Here is a 19,672-nt window from a genome sequence, read left to right as displayed (position 1 = left end):
CCGCAGACCCCCCAGAGCCGCACCGGGAGGGCTGTGCACGCCTGCTTACACCCCCCGGGCCCAGGCCTAGGGCGCCAGGCCACCCCCGGCCGGCCCCACGGGGCCGTACCGCCGCCACCTTACCCTAACTGGGAGTAGGAAACAGTCTTGCCGCCGGGCGGCCTTATAAGGCGTGCTGTGGCCTCGAGGCGCGAGCAATGATTGGACCAGGTGGAGAGGGCGGGACCACAATTGTACATTTCCCAATAAAGAGGCGAGGGGCGGGGCTCCTGGGGAAGCACTGGACACCTATTGGCTATCTGCTGGGCTGGGCGGGGCCAGAACAGCGCGCGAAGAATTGAAGCCGTGCCCTAGGCGGTTGGGCAGCCAAGTGTTCGGGTGGCGGCGGTGGTCTGGGGCTATGGCGGCGGCCCCCGCTGAGGTGAGTCCTGCCGCTTCGCCTTGCTCCGCGCAACCGGCTGGCTGTCGCCAGTGGGGGGGCAGCTTGTGGCTTGCCTGTGGCCTCGGGGCTGCTTTGGCTGTGGTGCGGCGGAGGGCTGGGAGGGGCCGCGAGGGAAGTGGCGGCGGCGGCGGCGCCTCTTTGGGCGGTACGGTGCCGCCACAGAGCTGGCTCCTCCCGCCACAGACTACGGTTCCCAGCATGCCGGGCGGCTCTCCCTTCCGCCTTGATGCTCGCGGTGTGTGCTGGGAAGACTGTGCTCGGCCTATCCCCATAGGCGCGGTGCATGCTGGGGGTGCGGGGACTGGCCGTGGGCGCGGTGCACGCCGGGAAGGCGGTGCGGGGCCCGGGCGGGCGAGGTGCATGCTGGGCGGGATGCGCTTACCGGGGTCGTACCTCCGGGCCCAGCGGGGAGGGGATCCGCGTCCCGTCCCGTCCCCGCCCGAGCCGATCGCCCACGGGCCGCGCCTGCAGCCCCGGGCAGGGCTGCGAGCGCCCCGGCCGCGTTGCTGGCCCGCCGCCCTTGCGGCGCGACAGTGGCGCCAGGCCTGTGACGGCCCCGCGGGCCTCAGCTGGGAGGGGGATCCTCGGACGCGGGGGGGGCCCTCCATCGCACACCGGCCTTGGGCACCCTCACGGGGGAGCCTTCCTAAAGAAGCGCCTGAAGTGCCTTCTGGTCTCTATTTAATTAATTTAGGTGAAATGCAGCTGTAGGAGAATAAAGTTTTCATTCTAATGGTTTTGAATAATATAATGGAGATCTGCCAGTGTGTGGATTTGTTTTTTCTGTGTGCAAGCACACCTTTTAGTAAAAGTTGATGTAATCTCGCTTCATCTAAATGCCAATAAACTGTCAAAATGTAAGGATATGTGTATGTTACTATTGATACTGAAAAATCAGAGACAAAACATCCTTAATACCTGGTTTCAAGCATTAAAAGGCAGAAATTCTTTATTTTCGGCACTGGATGCACAGGGGATAAGTGCCACCCAACATGCATCCTGACTTTGTTCACTCTTTTATCTTTATACGGCTGATATATACATATTAATGACACTTCTGAGAAACTATTAACATATTCATTACAGTTCATCAACTACTTATACCTACATTCTTACTATGCATGTGTGGCCTGATGGGTCGGGGGTCCTCTGGTGGTTGTTTGGGACATCTTCATCCTCTTCTTCATAATCTTCCTCTTCTTTTTCTCATCCTTTCATAACCTTCTCTTCTTCTGGCCGTGTTTCAGTACTCTTGGCTCATGTCTTGGTTTTGGGCCAGTTCTTATCTACTTGGTAGCTAAACTATACAATGCAGCGTTCTACTAGTAGCTAAACTACATTATACAGCACTTTACAGCTGGGCCACGTCTTGGGATACACAGTGGCAACATTTACAGTTAAGCACACTGTTAAAATTCCTCCGGTATCACTGTGTGTAAGGGGTTAGCCCCATTTTTGGAACAAAGTTAGACACCAAGAGTCATTACTACATAAACAACACTTACAATAAGGAAAATTTCATTTTGCTTTGTAGTTTTCATTAGAAGATTTGAATTCAGACTTGCAGAAAACCCTTGATAGTGACTCTGACAGCGGACAGGGCAGCTGTGAAACAGCCTCTCCAGGTCACTTCAGCAAGGAGATAGCGTCTCTTGATGACAGAGGTCTGTAATATTTCTGTGAATTGTGCCTGGTGGTGGTTGCCTTCAACGGTGCATTTTTCGGTTTATAAATATCTTCTTAGGAAGTTATCATTGCTTGGCTTGTAGGAATCCAAACTGCCTTATTTTTGTTGCTCAGAATGTGGGCAGACGTCTTTAAATCTCTGAAAAGCAATTTTTGAGTTGTGGAAAGAGAAATAGTAAATGGGATGTGAGTGTCTTAATTGATTATTTCCTTCCTTTTTATGATTTGCTTAATTTATGCACGTGTTTAGTTACTGTGGGTTTTACTGCTATTTCAAGGCAAGTCACAATCTTATCAGTGAAGGTTTTTCAGTTTTGCCTTTTTTTTTTTTTTAAGGTTAAAAATCTGTAACATCGTTTTGGGTCAGTTATATACTGCACCACAGGGAGAAGTGGATTTTGAAAACTTGAGTTCAAACTAATTCGCTATAGCTGTTGACACCTGTGAGATTTAAGATATATAACTTCATGTTTAACTGATTTTTTGTTAATTGACTTGTGGAGGTTTCCTCTCCATAGCATGCATCATTTCTTCTCTTTCTTCTGTCAGATTCAGAGGAAGAGGTTTTAGTGCGTAAAAAAGCAAAAAACAGGAAGGTGCTTCAGGACAGTGAGAGTGAAGATGGAGAGGAAGGTGGCTTTTCTGTGTGGAACGATACTCTGGGTGAAGAAAAGGAAAATGGAGAGGAAAAAGAGAGTATTACTGCCAAGAGGAACAAGAAATCTCATCAGATTCACCAAGGCCTGCAAGACAGTGATGACAGTGACACTGGTGACAAATTGCAGACTGAAAACCTTGAAATAAGCAGAAAGTCTGGCTTGCTTGAGGAGGAATTGGAAGAGGAAAGACCCCTAAAATCTGGGGAAAAGTTCAGAAAACGTAAACATGATTTTGAAGAAGAGACAGCAAAAAAAGCTGTAGGAGAATCAAGAAGAAAGGAAAAGAGAAGAACAGAGTCCATTAAACAACTGAAGAAAGAAAAGAAGCCTGGAACAGAGGTATATATTTTGGCAGAAAATCTCATCTGTTTTCTCAACTAAGCCAATTTTGTTGCTGCGTTTGGTTGTTACGTTTCAGTGCTTCAGCATTGCTAGTGTCCACATTCCTATAGCAGGCATGGTATCCACAGGAATCCACGAAACACCATATAAGTCTCTCAGTTTCATCTGCAAAGAAAGCAAAAACCCTAACGCTTGCTGATTTAATGTCAGTGCTTGTTAGCCAGGCAGAAATTCTGTGCGTTCTTTGGGTTTGCTGGGGGTTTGTTACCTGCAGAAACTGCTTTGATGGGTATTTCAGCTTTTCTTTACGTTGCTGTGTTAGTTTCTGGAAGAAGCCTTGGTCTACTTTCACATTGGAATTCTGGTCTAAATAAAAGGCTGCTTGGGAGATTTCGTATTGTTGCTATTTATAAAGTGTGTATTTTAAGTGTTAATTTATTCTCTCTGAGCCACTTTGGTCTTCAGTAATTATTGAAATTCCCTGCTAATTGTAGACGTAGGGAGCAGTGCTCCATGAATTACCTTGTCAGCTTTGCAGTGCTATAAAGTGAATGTGACTGGCTTACAGGACACACAGGGTGCTAGATGAAAGATGGCGTGTACTTTTTCTAACTTCTTTCACCAAGACCTTTTGACAGTAAACTTAAATTAATGTCAACGAACTGAAGGGGACCTGCTGAAATGAATTACATAAATACTTTATTCACAGGTAGTTGGTGGTGAGAGGTATCCTTTTAATGACAGTGGGTGTCTTCTTGATGACAAAGAACTTTTTGATAATGGCTTAGAAGAGGAAAAGGATTACCCTCCAGAGGATGAAGAGTCGATAGAATCAATACGAGCAGCAGTGAAAAACAAACTAAAAAAATACAAGGTAACATTTGATAGTGATACAAGATTATTGGTCGTCAGTGGGAAGTGTTGTACCTGAACACGTATTAAAACTTCTTAACAATGGTGAACTTCTGCTGTGAGAGGAGAGACTAGTCCTCTGCTTTTGTTCTTAAAGATGGAGGGACACTGTCCTGGCAAGTTATAAAGCTGTAGTAGGAGCTTTGGAAATCTACCATAAGTATTATGTGGGATTTTTGTTGGTTTATGGGAATACTTTTTGGGTTTGCTGACCAGTGACGATTCTGTACTATTATTTTTTACTTTAACTTGTTTGCCCTTGGTAGTGCCCGTGTTTCTAGCCAAATAAATGAATCTCTTTATGCACTGTAGAACAAAGAACGATTTTCTGAGGGTGAAGGCTACAAGCATGTATCTGATGATGACAGCGAGGAACCTGTATTAAAAGAACCAAAAAGGAAGGTGAAATATTCATCTTTTTAAAGCTCTTAATTGTTTGTTGTAGTGTCTTAAATGCTTTTTGTATGCATGCTGTCCAGTGTTTTTTGCTGATTTCTTGTTTTTAATCTTTCCATTTTTTAACTGGCTGCTTTATTCTGAGTTTTTTCTGTTTGAAATAGAAAAATAAGCTGTTTAGAAAGTACAGACATAGTCCTATATTTTGTTTCCTGACTTGAGAAGACTTTCTTTCCTTAAGGAGCGGAAAGCAGCAAGGTTAAGTAAAGAAGCCATTAAACAACTACACAGTGAGACCCAACGACTTATAAGAGGTAAAACTTAAATTCTTTGTATGTAGAGGGGTATAAACTATTAAGAAATTCAGGAAAGAAATGTAAAGAATTTACCTGAAAGGTTAGAACCGTCTTTCACCTAGCATGACTTATTCAAGGACCTGTTAAAAGATACCTTTGTAACTAATGGGAAAAAAAAATTGTGCAAACACTTGCACCTGTAAACTTGTTGTGTAAAGTTAGTGCAACGTTTGAAGAGTTTGATAGGCATGTAATAAAATTGAAACCAGTCCTGCCATTCTGATATATTAACATCACAGTTCATTTCCTAATTAATCCATAGACATACTGTAAATTTGGCCTCCAAGACTGTTGCTGTTGGAGCTCTTTCCCAGACAGCAGTGTTTGCTGTATTCAAGTTTGAATTGTGCTGTTTGTGCCCAGTCAGATGTCTTTGCTGCAAAATACTTGTGTCAAGCTCTGAATTTCAGTGATGTCAAATAAATGCCTCTGGTGACGTTTCAAATTTTTTCACCTCCTTTCTCTGGTAGAATCATCTGTGTCTCTCCCGTATCACGTGCCTGAGACCAAAAGCGTTCACGACTTCTTCAAGCGTAGACCTCGACCAGTATGTCAAGGAAATGCCATGGCATTACTGAAGTAAGTACTTCAACTTTGTCATATTTTTTCATATATTTTGATGAAAATCCCAGCTTTGCTTTTGAGGATAACCAGACTTTTGCATGCTATAGGGGTTGTATGACCCATGCACCTGCTCTGTGTACAGTTACAGCTTTTTTCTGGTGTGATTGTGGCTGTTGCTTTGACTGGAAAGTTTTATTAAGAAACTTCCTTAGGCTCCTTTAATTCTGTGAACACCTGGAAACCAGGAATATGTCACTGTTAACATAAGGCAGTGCTGCATGTCTGACACAGTTGTGCTATTGAAACAATCAGGGTCTAGTAGTAACTCCAGGTGAAGTAACATGCTCATGCAAAGTTACTTTAATGTGGTTTACATTGGATCCCAACATTTTACTTGGTATATTAATTATTTCGAGTAATGTGTAGTAAAATACTTCAGCTACCGTGGTCACAAAATCTCTCAGAATTTTATACTGTGATAATATAACCAACTGGTACAAACTGCTTACTATTCTACACTTCCTTATTTCCTCCAAATGAAGTTTTTCAGACTCCTGTCCTTTGTCTCTTCCTACAAATTAATGACAATAATTAGAAAGTGATTTCTTTCTCTTTGAGTTTGTTCTCAGCCTCTTCTCCCCTTTCACAATAGCCATGCGTGATACATTTCTTTCGTTAGGTCCGCTAAATACCAGCTATCCCTAAATGAAGAATCTGCAGGCACTAAGAACTTGAGCACGGATTGCAAAGATGGGGGAATAGCAGGCAATCAATCAACAGTCAATGAACCAGGAACAAGCCTTAGCAGAGATGTTGATGCTACTGTGAGCCAGCCTCTTGCTGATGTAGGGAAGAACTTAACAGAAGACTGTGCTGAAGAGCCCAGACAGGACAGTGATGATTCTCATACCGTTAGGACTGTAACGACTGATAATAATACAGAAGAACAACAGTGCTCTAACTTCCTAAGTGCTGATTGTAGTGAACGAAAAGAGAAAGAAATTCCTCCAGCAGTTGAAGGAGATGCCCTTGAGCAAAGAGACAAAACAGCACCAGACTTAAGAAGTGAAAAAAGTAATCAACAAGTGGGGCCTGGGTTGGTGGCACAACCTGAAAAAGCAAGGAGGTCCAAGTTGGATAAACTTCGTGAACTGGGAATAGACCTGTCCATCAAGCCAAGAATCTGCTCTGGCAATGAATCCTTCATAAACCTTGAGGAACCTGATTCCAATAAAGGTATTGCTTTTATTGTTGTAATCCTGTCATATCTGTGCAAGTAAGCAGAGTTGATCTGACTTTAACTGGAAAATCTCCGAGAAGTGTTTAGGTGACAGAACAGTCAGGTGTGTTCACTCACTGGTACAGATCCTTTGCTTAATGTTGGTATCCCTATTCTTTCAGCCAATGTTTAAAAAGGAAGCTCCGAGTCCTTGATATCTGAAAGCTTGAAGGAGTGCTCAGTAATAACTATTTAATGATGAATGATTTATTTCCATTTTGCTGTAGTGGATTATGTTGGTACTTAAAGCACATGGGAGCACTTTTTCAAATTGATTCAAAAATGAGACATGCAGTAATTATCTGGAAACAAAACTGGCCTGCATTCCAGAGTGTTTACTACAGATTTTGTTAAAAGGCAAGGCTGGATAGCAAGGAAAAATTTACTTTTGTAGCAAGAACGTTTTGAATGTCTTTTTAGGTACTGGAATGTGAACATCTATTCGTCAGTATTAAATAATTGACCATGTTTCAGGGAAAGATTGCAAATGACTAGGCAATTTTATAATTCCATTAAATCTATGATGGATTAGAAGGTGTTAAGAGAGTGTCTGGATTGGATGCTACCTCTGTGCCTGGAGGAAACTGACCCCTGCCAAGAAACAGTGGTTTTTGTCAGCCATCAGTCTGGCTTTAGATATATGTGTTAACAGAAACTTAGACTTGCCTGGTGGCTGGAAGGCTAGACTGGAAGTGGATTGAAGTCTTGTGGATAAATCATAGTCAATAGTGAGGTAATTTAATAATAGCTAATATCCGTTAAGTACAAGTTACAGCAAAAATATTCTGTAGTATTTTATTGTTTTATTAGTCACATAGAATGGTTTTGCAAATGTTTTAATATTGGACATTTAGAGTTTTTAACTGACTTCCTTTGGAAAAAAAATTCTGAAGACCTACTCTTGGTACAGCTTCAACACTCAATGCTTTTAAATGCTATCAAATGAATTTCATTTGCATTTTGAAATTTAATTAATATGTGTTTTAAGAATTAGAAGCCTTGAAAGCACGTTTCTTGAAGCACACTCTTCAAACGTCAAAATCCAAAGTTGAACAGACCATAAGCATAAACATTATTTGTAAGGAGACTACATCTGAAGGGAAAGAGGAATTGAAAGCAGATGTGGTACCAGCAGTGCTAGCTGCAGAGAGCCTGGATGAAACTGTCCACACAAAGCCAGGTTGGTTTGGGAGAAGAAGTGATGATGATTGAATTGGAAAATGCTGTGTCTATTTTTTTTTTTTTTTCCTCTCTCATTCCCCCTTTCCCAGTACTGCCCTATGAAGTACAGATGAAGGGATCTTCGTCTGTGAAATCAGTAGACCTCTGAAATAGCACTGGCCAGTGCAGAACAGCCTCAGTCAAATCTTTGTGACTGGTTCTCTGGATTTCTCCCCATCTGTACCAGAACATTTTAGAAACATCCGCAATGTTGTTTCCCATCAGCCCTCTGAATGTAACTTCCTAGACTCTTTGTGAACTACTACCATTTGTTAGATCTCGCTCATGCTTACTTATTTCTATACGGCAGCTTCTAATAGAACTGTATGTATTTGCAAGCAAAAATACGTGTGGAAAGTGACTATCCTGTAGTATCTATTGAAGAAAATAGATTATTTGGTGAGTTCTATGGGCATGCATTATTTTTAGCTGCTCTTCATTAATTCATGGGCTATATAGCACATCTGCCCATGGCAATTGGATGCTCTTGTTCCTGAAAGGCACAGTGGAGAGACAGACCTGATTCTCATTCAGAGCATTGCACTGGTAGCATTTATGGATAATGAGGAATCTTGATAATTCATGAGGTCATGTTGTCTCTCTAAATTGAGCTCATTGAAACTAACTGCTCTAGCTCTTACAGATCAATTCATAAAAGCATTTTAAACCCAAGTAATTTTTAAATTCCCTTTTTATGTGTGTAGTTACATTAGATTGGATGCTTGAAGGCGGTGAAGTTGAAGTTTCACTGCATCTAATACATCTAATGTGTTCGTTTCTGTCCAGGTGAAAAGCTGCAAGTGCTGAAGGCTAAACTCCAGGAGGCCATGAAACTGCGCAGGACTGAGGAACGCCAGAAGCGGCAAGCATTGTTTAAACTGGATAACGAGGACATGTTAGAGGAAGAAGAGGAGGAGGAGGAAGAGATGACAGATGAGTCTGAGGAAGAGGAAGAAGGCAATCATGAGGTCTGTATGCAGCATTTTTACATAACCTAGTCAGCTTCTCAATTCTGCTACCTCTCCCCAATGAAATGAGATGTTAGTACACTATTAATATGAGGGAAACTGCCAAAAATTCTTCCTAGAAGCTAAAAAGTTGCTATGGTGAGCATGTTCAGCGTTTGGATTGTCTAAAACTGCCATAAAAATATTAGTATTTTCCTTATTTGTCTAAGCAGTGTTAAAACCAAATATAAGTGTATAAAAGATTCTGGTGCTACTTTCTCTTTTTATAAAACCTTGGCTCGTTGCTAGCAGGGGAAAAACTGAGGTCACCTGCGCAATCTGGGGTAGGGTTTGCCATGGCCTTTCCTTTTTTAAAAAGGATCAGAATATCTTGGCTGTTTCAAGTGCCTCTCAAGCGTCTGAGAGTGGAATAGGTGCATTTAAGAACTGTCAATGTCACTCAGCTTCATCCTCTATATGCTAAAACATTTTCTTGAAAAGTATGTGAGTCACTTGACAGACCAAAACAATAATCACCGTATCTGTGCTATGTTTGGGGCTGTTTTTTAGAATGTGGAATTTCTGCTTCATGAAGCAGAGGAAGATAATGAAGATATAGAAGAGAAACATGTTGAAGATGGTGATAAAGAAACTGACAAAGAATCGATCGATGGAGAAAAGCTAGAGAAATCTGTGCACTGTGATTCTGTCCCCAAACCACCTTCAACAGAGTCCACATTGATGCTTTTTAAGGACAGCTCCTCAAAAATGGGGTAAATAGGCCAAAACAAGCCAAGCTTTAAAAATGGTGCCTGAGCAATTTTAAATTTGATGAGTACACATAGATGTTTTTATTTAAAGTAGTTCTATAAAGTATATTTTCTGTCTTGTTTCAGTAGTTATATGTGCATTCATAAATGCTTTCTTTAAAAAAAGCTTAATGACTGTTTAGTGGAATAATCTGTTTCTTAATCAAAGTGTATTAAATGTATTTTTGTGTGCTACCTTTTTTTTTGCAATTAGGTTAGGTTTGACAGACAACAGCAATTCATCTTGTATATATTGGTAAATAAATTTTATTTAATGAATTGCAGATATTCTCTTCCTGATGAGAAACTTGAAATGGAAGAATCTGCAGACAAAGGACCTACCAAGTTAGGTAAAGTAGAATTATTATAGCTAGCATTTTTGTCACGTGGCCTATGTAGAAGTTTCGATTTGAGACTGGTATTCAATATTTTTCTTATTTCATCACCTGTATACAGTGTGATTATGAAAGTTTATAAGACTGATGAAAAAAATGAGAGAGCTTGAAAAAGCTAGAGAAAAATAAAGTTCAAAATGATACTGCAAAAAAATACAGAAATGGTCAGAAATCAATAAGATGAAATTCAGTAAAATAGTGTAATGTGCATCCTCTATGAAGAAAGAAATCCAACATGAGCACAAAAAAATGAATTTTTAGCAACGTGTCAGTGTTGCAAAACAGGATCTTGAGGTTTTACTGGATCACTTAACTTCTTTTAAGTGCTGTACTTAATTTTATTTTTTTCAGAGGATGATGACTCGTTTTCTCTACCAACACTAGCAAAAGAGAACAGCCATAACAGCAGCTTTGAGTTTATTGGCTCCATGATTCCATCGTATCAGCCCTGTAACAGACAGACATCACGTGGTGGGAACTTCTTACCTGCAGCAGGAGGTTTCAGGTCACCTTCTCCGGGCTTTTTCAAAACAAGCTTTATCAGCTCTGCTTCTAAGGTAAGGTTCTCAGTCTTATTCCCAGTGAGTAGTGAATAAATGTATTTTATCCTGACTGTCAGATCTGTTTAAAAAAAAAAATAATACCAGAAGGCGGCATCTAGGCAAATGCTTTTATGCAAATAAGATTTCAGAAAAGCAAACTGTCCAGGGAGTTTAAAATGTCTCCACATTGGAATGGTTAAAAACGACATTCTAAAAACTTCCATTCTAAAACATCAAATAAAGGATGCCATAATCTGGTTTTTATATCTAAAATATGTACATTGCAAATATTTTTAAGCATACTTACGTGGGTCATACAACAGCTGATGTGAATGACCTCCTATGATTTATCAGAACAGTGTGGACATACTTGACTCCTGCACGATGCTAATCCTTTAAAATAGCTTAACTGGTTTATCCCATTCTTGCTTTTGAATTCTAGGCTTGCAAAACAAGTAACTTGAATATTTTTGTATGCCTTTGACTAGAGCTCAGGAAAGATGTCTGAGCCTTCTCTTCCCATAGAAGATTCCCAGGACCTGTATAATGCCTCTCCTGAGCCTAAGAGTTTATTTCCAGGCACTGGAGAGTTTCAGTTTTCTCTGGAAGATGACACTCAGAGCCAGCTGCTTGATGCAGATGGGTAAGTACTAGATGTAAAGGATGGCATTTTGTGCCTTTTAACAGAAATAGGACCTACAGACCGGCAAGATTTTTCTAATTGCAGTCTGTCTTTTAGGTTCTTGAATGTTGGACCACATAGGAGTAAATACCAGTCCTCAAAGCATCAGCTGACTCTGGCTAGTATGGATGAGAATGCGATGGATGCCAATATGGATGAATTACTGGACTTGTGTTCGGGACAGTTTAGCAGTCAAGCTGAACACGTGCCAAATACCAGCAGCAACAAAAAGCAGAACATGGAAGAATTGCTCAATCTTTGTTCAGGAAAATTTATGTCTCAGAGTATGTCCTGAATTCAGTTTTCGGCTTTGTGGGTTACTGGATTTATAAGCTTTATGCTGAGGTACCCGTTTTTCTGGGTCGTTCTGGGCACTGATGCAGAATGTGGAACTTCCAAGACTTCTGAGCGCTCTAACAATTTCTTGCCTTTGTTGGGAGTGTGCTAACTAGGATGCTTTCTGACATTTTAAGAGTAGAAATGTATCTGTCTAATAAGTTGCCATCTTATTACTTTTTGTAGCAGGTTCTCCAACATGGGCATCTTCAGTATCTTCCAAGGCAGAAAAAGACAGTGACATAGAAGATCCAATGGCAGAAGCTCTAGCGCTTTGTTCAGGCTCCTTTCCCACAGACAGGTTAGCATTGTTCTTCCTAAAACTTACAAAAGCATACAGTGGTAGTTGTCTCATTTCACTCTTAATGTGTTTTCTTGTTCAAAATCAAAATGCTGTAAGCAAAAATGTGGCCTGTTTTTTTGGGGGGAGGTGAAGGGGAGGAATATTGCAAATTGCTTAGCAGTCATTCTCTAAATTGGCAGCATATACTGTTGCCCACAGCTACTGTAAAGAGAAATCCTTCTTTGTCACTGATAGTGAAAGAAGTGTTGAGGAGCTTTCATCAAACTGAGGGAAGGTTGTTAGAATGTAGGACTTTGGGGTTCTCTTCTGGGCCGTTGCCAAACTACGGGAACCATAGCTCGATGTAAGTTGGGTACTTGTGTTTTTTCCACTGATTAAACTGGAAAGTTGTATGGGTGCCTGACAAGAGGATAATGAGGCTTCTCAAATGGGAATGTTAGGAAGATCCAAGAGGAATTTTAGAGGAAAATAAACTCAGACATTAGTACTTGTCCCACAGTTTCTGCAAGTGAAGACCTGAAGTCTTAAAAATCGGTGCTAATGGGGATTTTGGGCACGTAAAGCTAAATGCTGTTGGGAGACTGTAATTGTCTGAGACCAGCTGATGTGGTGGTTGAAATTTTGCCTTGAATTACTGTGAAGCCGTCATTGGAGGTGAAATGAAAACGTGTATTTCTTTCATTTACTTTTCCCCTAGGGAAGAAGAAGGTGAGGAGGAGCAAGAACTTGATGATTTTCAGCTTTTGACAGATGATGATGCCTTTGATAGTGAAGAGGTATGAACTGATGGAGCAAGGAGACTGCTACAGCATTCTGACTAAGAATTCCATTTGTCTACATAGGGCTTTTTTTCTTTTTAATACAACTATAAGGCAAAGTGTTGCAACTTCCATAACAAACTACTGAAACGTTTTTAAAAGCAATGTTTGGATCATTCATCTCCTTAGTGTTATGATAACTTAATATTATGATATCTTATAACGCATCTTGGCATAGCAAAAGCTCTGGAAAATCTCTGGTGTTCTGGTCTGTGTTTATTGATTGAAGAACCGAAGAAGCTGTTACAAAGCAATCCACTTTCAGAAATTCCTTAATTTCTGAAAACTTTCTCTTTGACAGGATAAAAACAGTGAAGATAGTGATGCTGAAGAAGCAGAAATAAGTGATGAAGAAGAAGAATTGCTGAGACATAGACAGGGCTTGAGGAAAAAGCTGTAAGTACATCTTTTTTGTATCTTAATTGCCAGTCAGAATATAAATAGCACTAGAATTTTAGTCTGCAATTATTCACCATACAGTATTAGTAGCTAATGTTTATTTGTTGTTGACGCTGGCTGGGTTTTTTTGCTTTGGTGATGGCATGTTGTGTGAGTCTAACTATGTTGCTGATGGGTTATAGAGGATTTCCAGTATAATTTTCATTATAGATGAATTTCTTTTCTTTTCATAGAAATGAAAAGGCCATGATGAAAGGAATGCAAATTTTATTTAACACCAAAATAAAGGGTGCCAAGAGTATTGCTGTCATTCCTCATGTCTTAAGATATATATTTGTTCTAGTAAGTAAAATGTCTAGTTGGCAGTTATCATTGCCATCACATTTGGTAGGTAACTGGCAAGGAATCTGTTGGATGACAATAATTTTAGTTGATGTATGTTGGCAGGCTGTGTATGTAAACGTGTGAGAACTAAAGTCTTACATCTTCAATTTTTGAAAAGACATATCCTAAATGAGAAATGATGATAGTGTTAATTTTGTGTCAAAAGATAAACCTGGATTTCAGAAGATGTGTGTGATGATTATTGGTCTACCAAACCGAACTCTTTTAATGTTCTTTTGTAGAAAACTGCAGGATTTCATGGAAGATGAGGCAGAGCTATCAGGGAGTGATGTGGGCAGTGAAGATGAATATGATGGTGAAGACCTGGATGAATATGAAGAAGAGATTATTGACGAGGAACTCCCTAATGAAGTGGAATTAGGAAATCAAGTACAGAAACTACACCTGTCAGTGACAGTATTAGGGTATATTTTTGCCTGTGAAGTCATGGCTCTTGGATCTCGTCTGGACTAACCTGCTCCCTTTCTTCTGTGTTGATAGGAAGGCAATGCTTGATGATGACAAGCGCCAGTTACGCTTGTACCAGGAGAAATACCTCATTGATGGTGACCTGCATAGTGATGGCCCTGGCAGAATGAGGAGGTTCAGATGGAAAAACATAGGTGCCTTTCTGATCTGTAGTTAGTAAATAGGGATGAAAGGTTGGAAAGAGAGTGTGTGTGTATGAAATAGCACTCAGTAGTCCTTCAGGATTAAAGTCTTTTCAGACATAAATTGGTTTAGGGTGTGTGTCTTTTTGGTTGGGTTTTTTTTGTGATGTTTGTTTTTTTTTTTTACTAGCCTACATATTTTATGCCTCTCAAAATCGCAGCTAAATCATTTTTTTCTTTGTCCAGATTATGCTTCACAGATTGACTTGTTTCAGAGAGATTCAGATAATGATGATGAAAATGAACAGCTTGATGAGACGGAAGTGAAGTGGAGGAAAGAGCGATTTGAACGAGAACAGTGGCTTCGTGAGCAGGTATTAGTTAGATTCAAGAAAGGTATCTTGCTCACTCTATACCATTGCTAGGTGTGAGATTGTTAGTTCCTCATCTGGAAAAAATACTGTTCATAAATGTATCTTTGTTTTTCATCACGAATTCTGTTCTTTCTCTTCTACAAGTATTGTACAGAGAGAGAAGCTAATTCAGAAGGGAGAGGCAAAACAACTATGTTCTGAAACAAGTCAGCTTCAAAGGTGGAATAAGTCTGTTGTGCTGGGAGCATAACTACGAGTTTTAGAAGTTTCAGTATTAGGTCAGCTGTCAGCTGAATGTGATGCTACAGGTTTGCTGCTCATCAATAGAATGAGGATTATAAGTATCTAAAATTGCAATAAACTCTTACAGTTGAAAGTAAATAAAACTGAATATATTAACTTACATAATGAAAAGACTTGGTCTACTTAAAATACCGAATTAAGTGTTCGTTCTTAATACGAACTTTTTTGAAGTGTCTTCTCTGTGCTACAGAAGGAAAAAAATGAAGACGAGGAGGAAGAAATTGGTGAAGACAGCCAATTCATGAAACTAGCAAAAAAAGTAACTGCTAAATCTCTACAGAAGAAAGGTAAGCTTACTTTTTATTGAAGTGACAAACAAAGTTTAACTTCCAGTTGTCACTTGTGGTCTTCAGTGAAGCAGCCCATGGATCAGAAAACTCATGTCTCATTTTCTTACACCAGTCTGAGCTCTTGTCTTCCAGAACTTGAAAAAGTTCTAAAAGTGTTGAAAATATGCAACTGCAAGGCTGATGATAGTTGGTGCGTTTTTTAATAAAGTAGTATATTACTTCTTGAAAACAATGTTGTAGAGTGGAAATAAATTCTTCTGCATCTTTGTTTAGTCTTTCATTCTTCCTTTGCTTGCCTTTAAGTCACAGAGAAGTGGACTGTAAGTGACATTCAGCGTTTTCTCCAGATGTTTGTAACTTCAGGAAAAACTATGTAATGTAGCGAAAATAAATTTAAGTTTTCCTTGGTTGTGACAAAAACATGCCTTCAAGTGGGCAAAGCTGCTTCAAAACCAGATTTTTCCCTTCTGACTAATAGAACTAATTGCCAGTCATCTATCAGTTGTATGGCTCATAGTATAATTTGGTGCAGGTTCCTCCCCCCCAGTATTTATTGTCTGTTGTCAATTCTAAGTTCTTCAGTTTGATATAAAATTATGTTATTTCAAGTGAAGTTTGGAAACTGACGTTTTCCTCTTGGTCTCCGCTAGCAAGCCCAGCAGTAGCGGTACAAGACACGGTGCTACTGCCCAGGAACCCATTTGAAACATTCAGACCTGCCAGTGACATGCAGGTGGGTAATGGTTCTGAAAAATGGTATTTCCAAACTGCACCTGTAGAACACAGCAGATTCTGCCCATCTCTGGTTTGTGTGGTAGCGAGTAATGTTTTAGGAGGGAGTAGTTTTTCTGTTTAGAGTAACCTACTAGGCAGTGTTTTGTTCATGCGATGGTTTAACACGGATTTCTTTGTTTTTCAGATAAAAAATGGGTCTCTCTTGAACAGACCTAAAGCCGTCCTTCAGAAACTAGCAGCAATGTCAGATCTTAATCCAAACGCACCTCGAAATTCAAGGAATTTTGTCTTTCATACGCTTTCCCCAGACAAGAGTGAAGAGGCAAAGGAGAAATCAAAACTTCAGGTAAAGGTTTGTGTGGAATGTGCTGCCAGTTGTGCAGATTATTTGAATGTACAAGCGCTAAGCACTGGCAAGCAGTTAAGAGCGTTGCTGTTATAAATATTCTCTGTGATTTCCTAGTATGTGCTCTCACACCAAATACTTCCCTCATAATTCTGAATTTAAACTTTCTGGAGATTTTGTATATTCCAATGTATCTTTGTCCCCTGTAGGTGAAGAAAAGGGGTCCTACTGCAGTAATAACGTCTCTGGCCAAACGGCCCAAGGTAGACAACACCGAGGAAACGAGTCAAAGCCGAAGCATATTCCAGTACTTGGAGAGCTGAATATTTCTGTGTAGGGCCAGAGTTTGCATCTCGTCTCTTTGCATGTTGTCTCCTTGCCAGTTGTGGTTTGTTCTGCAAATCTGCTAGCAATTGCCAGGAAGGTAAACAAATCGCTGTACGTTCCTGTGCTGCCACTTAATTCACAAGTTCCAGTAATTTCCAGGGTATGGTCTTGTTTATTCTCCTTTGTTTTTTCTCAGTGCTCCATGGCAGATGAGAGCACAAAATCCATGCCTGGCTTGGAATGAAATGCTAACTTCGTCTTTCCCAAGCATTAAGGAAACTTAGGCTACTGTATACTGTTGTCACAGAATCTCATGTACTTCAGTGGTATCGGTGCCATCTGAAAATGCCATTTGTGTGACAGGTATGATGCAGAAATGCTGCAGTTAGCTTAAAGCACAGGTGAAGAAAGTATTTCTGCAGTTTTGTGTAAGAAGAAAGCAGCGTTGACTATGGCAGGACATATGTTGCTTATACTTGCAGTACAAAGGTAGCCATGACTACCTCCAATGTCTTATCTTCTCTAACGTTAAGCCTTTATTAGCTTGACATTTCAAGAAACTCTAATTTATGCTTGAAGCGTATACTTTTAAAACAGATCCCCGTCTTATGAGACAGTACGATAATGATTTCTTTCCAAGTTTTTATTGTTGTTTATATTCTTAGACATGTGTATGAATGTGTGTATGTGTGGAGGGGGAAGAATGGGATTAACAGAAGCAGGAGAGGAAAAGGAGGTGTGTTGGAGTGGTTTATTTGCCTTGTGAAGGGGGGAGTTAGCCCAAGTTGGGTTAGTTTGGCCCAACAGAAGATTCTTAAATCATTTGTTCTGTTGTTTTCATGCAAGCTACACTCATCCAAGGGAAATCGTCCATCTCGGAACAGCTAGTAACGAAGGGCTTCCCTAGAACGAGGAAATTAGATAATAAGGAACCATAATTCACAACTATTCTAAATAGTGTGAAAGCAGCTTGAGACAGGATATACAGCACTTCTGACATTTCTGATCACATGCTGAATGTGTTAAAGTAGAGACCAGATAATGGTACCACAGTGGCCTGCTCTGTAAGACTTAAACGTCTTTCAAGGAACTTGATGTCACGTAAGTTGCTGTCAGTGAAGGATCCTGAACTGTAAATTTTGTAACATCATAAGCGTAAGCCTGGTGTGCTACATGTAAAATATTTTACTGTATATTATGTTTATAAAGAACTATGGTTCTAATTGGAGTGCAACTTTACAATAAAAAGTGTTTTTAATTTTGGAGGCACTTGGAATTAATTTGCAGGATTTCACTCAGTTGTGTGTATGTGGGGGTTTTCCAAAATGTTTACTTATCTTTTTTTTGGTTTTCTTTTTCCCCTCCCCTTATTGCTGCTTTTCTTCTGTAGCCACAGTGAAGCCCTTCACTAGGAACAGCTGCAATAATATTGGAATACAACAAAAGCAACCCCCCTGTGTTTACTGGAGTGTAAATTCTCAAGTCTTCCGCTTAGGTTTGCATAAAATTCTTGGCCCGAAGAATGTTTCTTTTTACTGCTTCAATAGTTTTGATTTTGTTTGCTCCTAGACAAAACTTCCTTTATTGTTGTCTCGAGGCATGCCTATTTCAGTTCATTCTAGCAATTCTGATAACGAGTATACCTGGATTTGGGATGGGAGGTTCAGGGAAGAGAATGAAGGAGGAGGAAAGGTCATTTATCAGATATTTCTTGATATCTGGATATCCAGTTAATTCTCTGTCACAGCATTTGCACTGATTTGTAAGCTGTACTAATTCAGCACAGATTTACTGGGTGAAAATATTGGAAGCTGCAAAATCCAGCATCTTCTCTTAATTTTGCTAATAATGCCTGCCACTAGAGAGCAGCAAGAGAATGCTTTTCCTCTAGCAAAAAGGGGAAGGAAGAATGATTAAAGCTTAAACTGTACTCTTGACTCAAGGGGAAATTCTTAGAATTTTCCATCCTCTATGGCACTGTGAAAGATGAATTTATGTAGACTTGTAATTGCTGCACTTTTGCATTAGAAGGTGGTAGCTTGAAGAGCACTTTTAGAGGGTTGGCTTTGTCCTGGTGGTTTTACTGGCCTCTCCTCTGCATCCGCTAACTGCAACGATGGCATTTGTTTTGCTTTCCCTTTAAAATTTTCCCTTCAAAATACATTTGCTTGTTTTGGAGCCAAGAGTAGAAAAACACTGTTGGGCCTGAAGAGCTTATAAATGGAAATACATGGAATGGGAAGGGTTCTGGTTACTGCTGCTCAGGGGAAACTCTTTTTCCCCCCAACACCCACTCGGGGTGCACGCGACGCTGCAGGTAGGCACTGCCTTGCACCCCAGGGGAGTGTTTTCCATGCTGTGTCCTGAGGAGGCCAGGAGCTGAAATCCCGATCGCAGGAGGGGTTGAACCACGAGCTGAGATGCTTTTGCTGCTTATTGTGCCACCATCCATCTCCCCAGCGGGGACGGGAGCTGCAGCGTTGGGGCTGACCCTTGCCTGCGCTCCCACCTGTGCCGCAGACCTGCTCTCATCCATCTCATCCCTCCGGCCGGCTCTTCCAGGGCTGCCCCCACCCCACCTCCTGTCTGGCACATTAACTCAGCTTTGGCTTCTCATTTTCAAGTATCGATCCAGCTCGCCCCTCCTGGCACTGAGGCGATGCCGCTGTGCTAATGGGGAGACAAATCCCCCCCCCCCCCCTTGTTGCTGCTGGAAGTGCCAGGAGTGGGAAGGAGGGATTGACTAAGGCTCAAGGCAGAGAGGGGCGAGGGGGTGGGAACAAGGGTCTCCGGGGTGGTGGTGCCTCTCTGCAGGGCTGTCCTGGGCTGAAGGCAGAGCTCCCTCCGCTCCCCTCGCTGCTTTTTCCCCCTAACCCCCTATCCTGGGCTAATTCGCAGCCGGGACGGGTGATGTCTGGGTTTGGCTTTGCATGAGATGCACAAGTGGCTGCCCCGTGGTGGGACACCAGGGTTTCCATCCAGCTTAGGCAGCTGTAACGAGGCCGTGGCTCTGTGCCTCAGTTTCCCTTAGCTGTGCAAGGGGCGGGAGGAATGCAGCCCTTCAGATCCGAGCTCCTGGTCCTGGGCTGCACGGCGGGAGCCAGGCTGAGCTGCGAAGCACGTGGGATTTCCTGCTGAGTTTGCAGGGGGAATGAGCTCTTAGGAGCCTAAATTATAGTAAAGAAATTAAAAAAGAACTTACAAGCAAAGGCA

General features: G+C 41.2%; 2 protein-coding genes across 3 annotated transcripts in view; both read left to right on the top strand.

The window, feature by feature from the left end:
• Positions 1-19,672, top strand: part of C3H1orf216 (chromosome 3 C1orf216 homolog) — a 203,513-nt gene that overhangs the window by 164,946 nt on the left and 18,895 nt on the right. The gene's annotated exons all lie outside the window — the stretch shown is intronic.
• On the top strand, positions 322-17,724 carry CLSPN (claspin). 2 transcript variants are annotated; one of them, XM_027783018.2, is made up of 25 exons: positions 322-421; positions 1,977-2,106; positions 2,678-3,126; positions 3,839-4,003; positions 4,354-4,443; positions 4,679-4,751; positions 5,264-5,372; positions 6,037-6,593; positions 7,625-7,816; positions 8,644-8,825; positions 9,375-9,577; positions 9,899-9,963; positions 10,360-10,565; positions 11,039-11,193; positions 11,290-11,516; positions 11,758-11,869; positions 12,570-12,648; positions 12,992-13,086; positions 13,716-13,880; positions 13,975-14,096; positions 14,331-14,458; positions 14,952-15,048; positions 15,702-15,784; positions 15,971-16,132; positions 16,342-17,724. In XM_027783018.2, the coding sequence occupies exons 1-25, from the start codon at positions 401-403 to the stop codon at positions 16,453-16,455; spliced, it is 3,981 nt and encodes a 1,326-aa protein (XP_027638819.2). In that variant the 5' UTR covers positions 322-400; the 3' UTR covers positions 16,456-17,724. The 2 variants fall into 2 exon arrangements, with proteins under 2 accessions (XP_027638819.2, XP_027638818.2); XM_027783017.2 differs by having other exon boundaries at positions 11,755-11,869.

This window comes from Falco peregrinus, chromosome 3 (genome assembly GCF_023634155.1).
Source record: "Falco peregrinus isolate bFalPer1 chromosome 3, bFalPer1.pri, whole genome shotgun sequence".
Lineage (NCBI taxonomy): Eukaryota > Metazoa > Chordata > Aves > Falconiformes > Falconidae > Falco > Falco peregrinus.
The sequence above is the reverse complement of the archived record's forward strand: the minus strand, read 5'-3'. Positions and strand labels throughout refer to the sequence as shown.

Excerpts from the sequence above, each read along its gene's own strand:
- CLSPN (XM_027783017.2), top strand. The coding sequence starts at position 401 with ATGGCGGCGGCCCCCGCTGAG. Across the intron at positions 8,826-9,374 it reads AGGAAGAAGGCAATCATGAG|AATGTGGAATTTCTGCTTCA; the intron begins GTCTGTATGCAG and ends GCTGTTTTTTAG. Across the intron at positions 15,049-15,701 it reads TAAATCTCTACAGAAGAAAG|CAAGCCCAGCAGTAGCGGTA; the intron begins GTAAGCTTACTT and ends GGTCTCCGCTAG.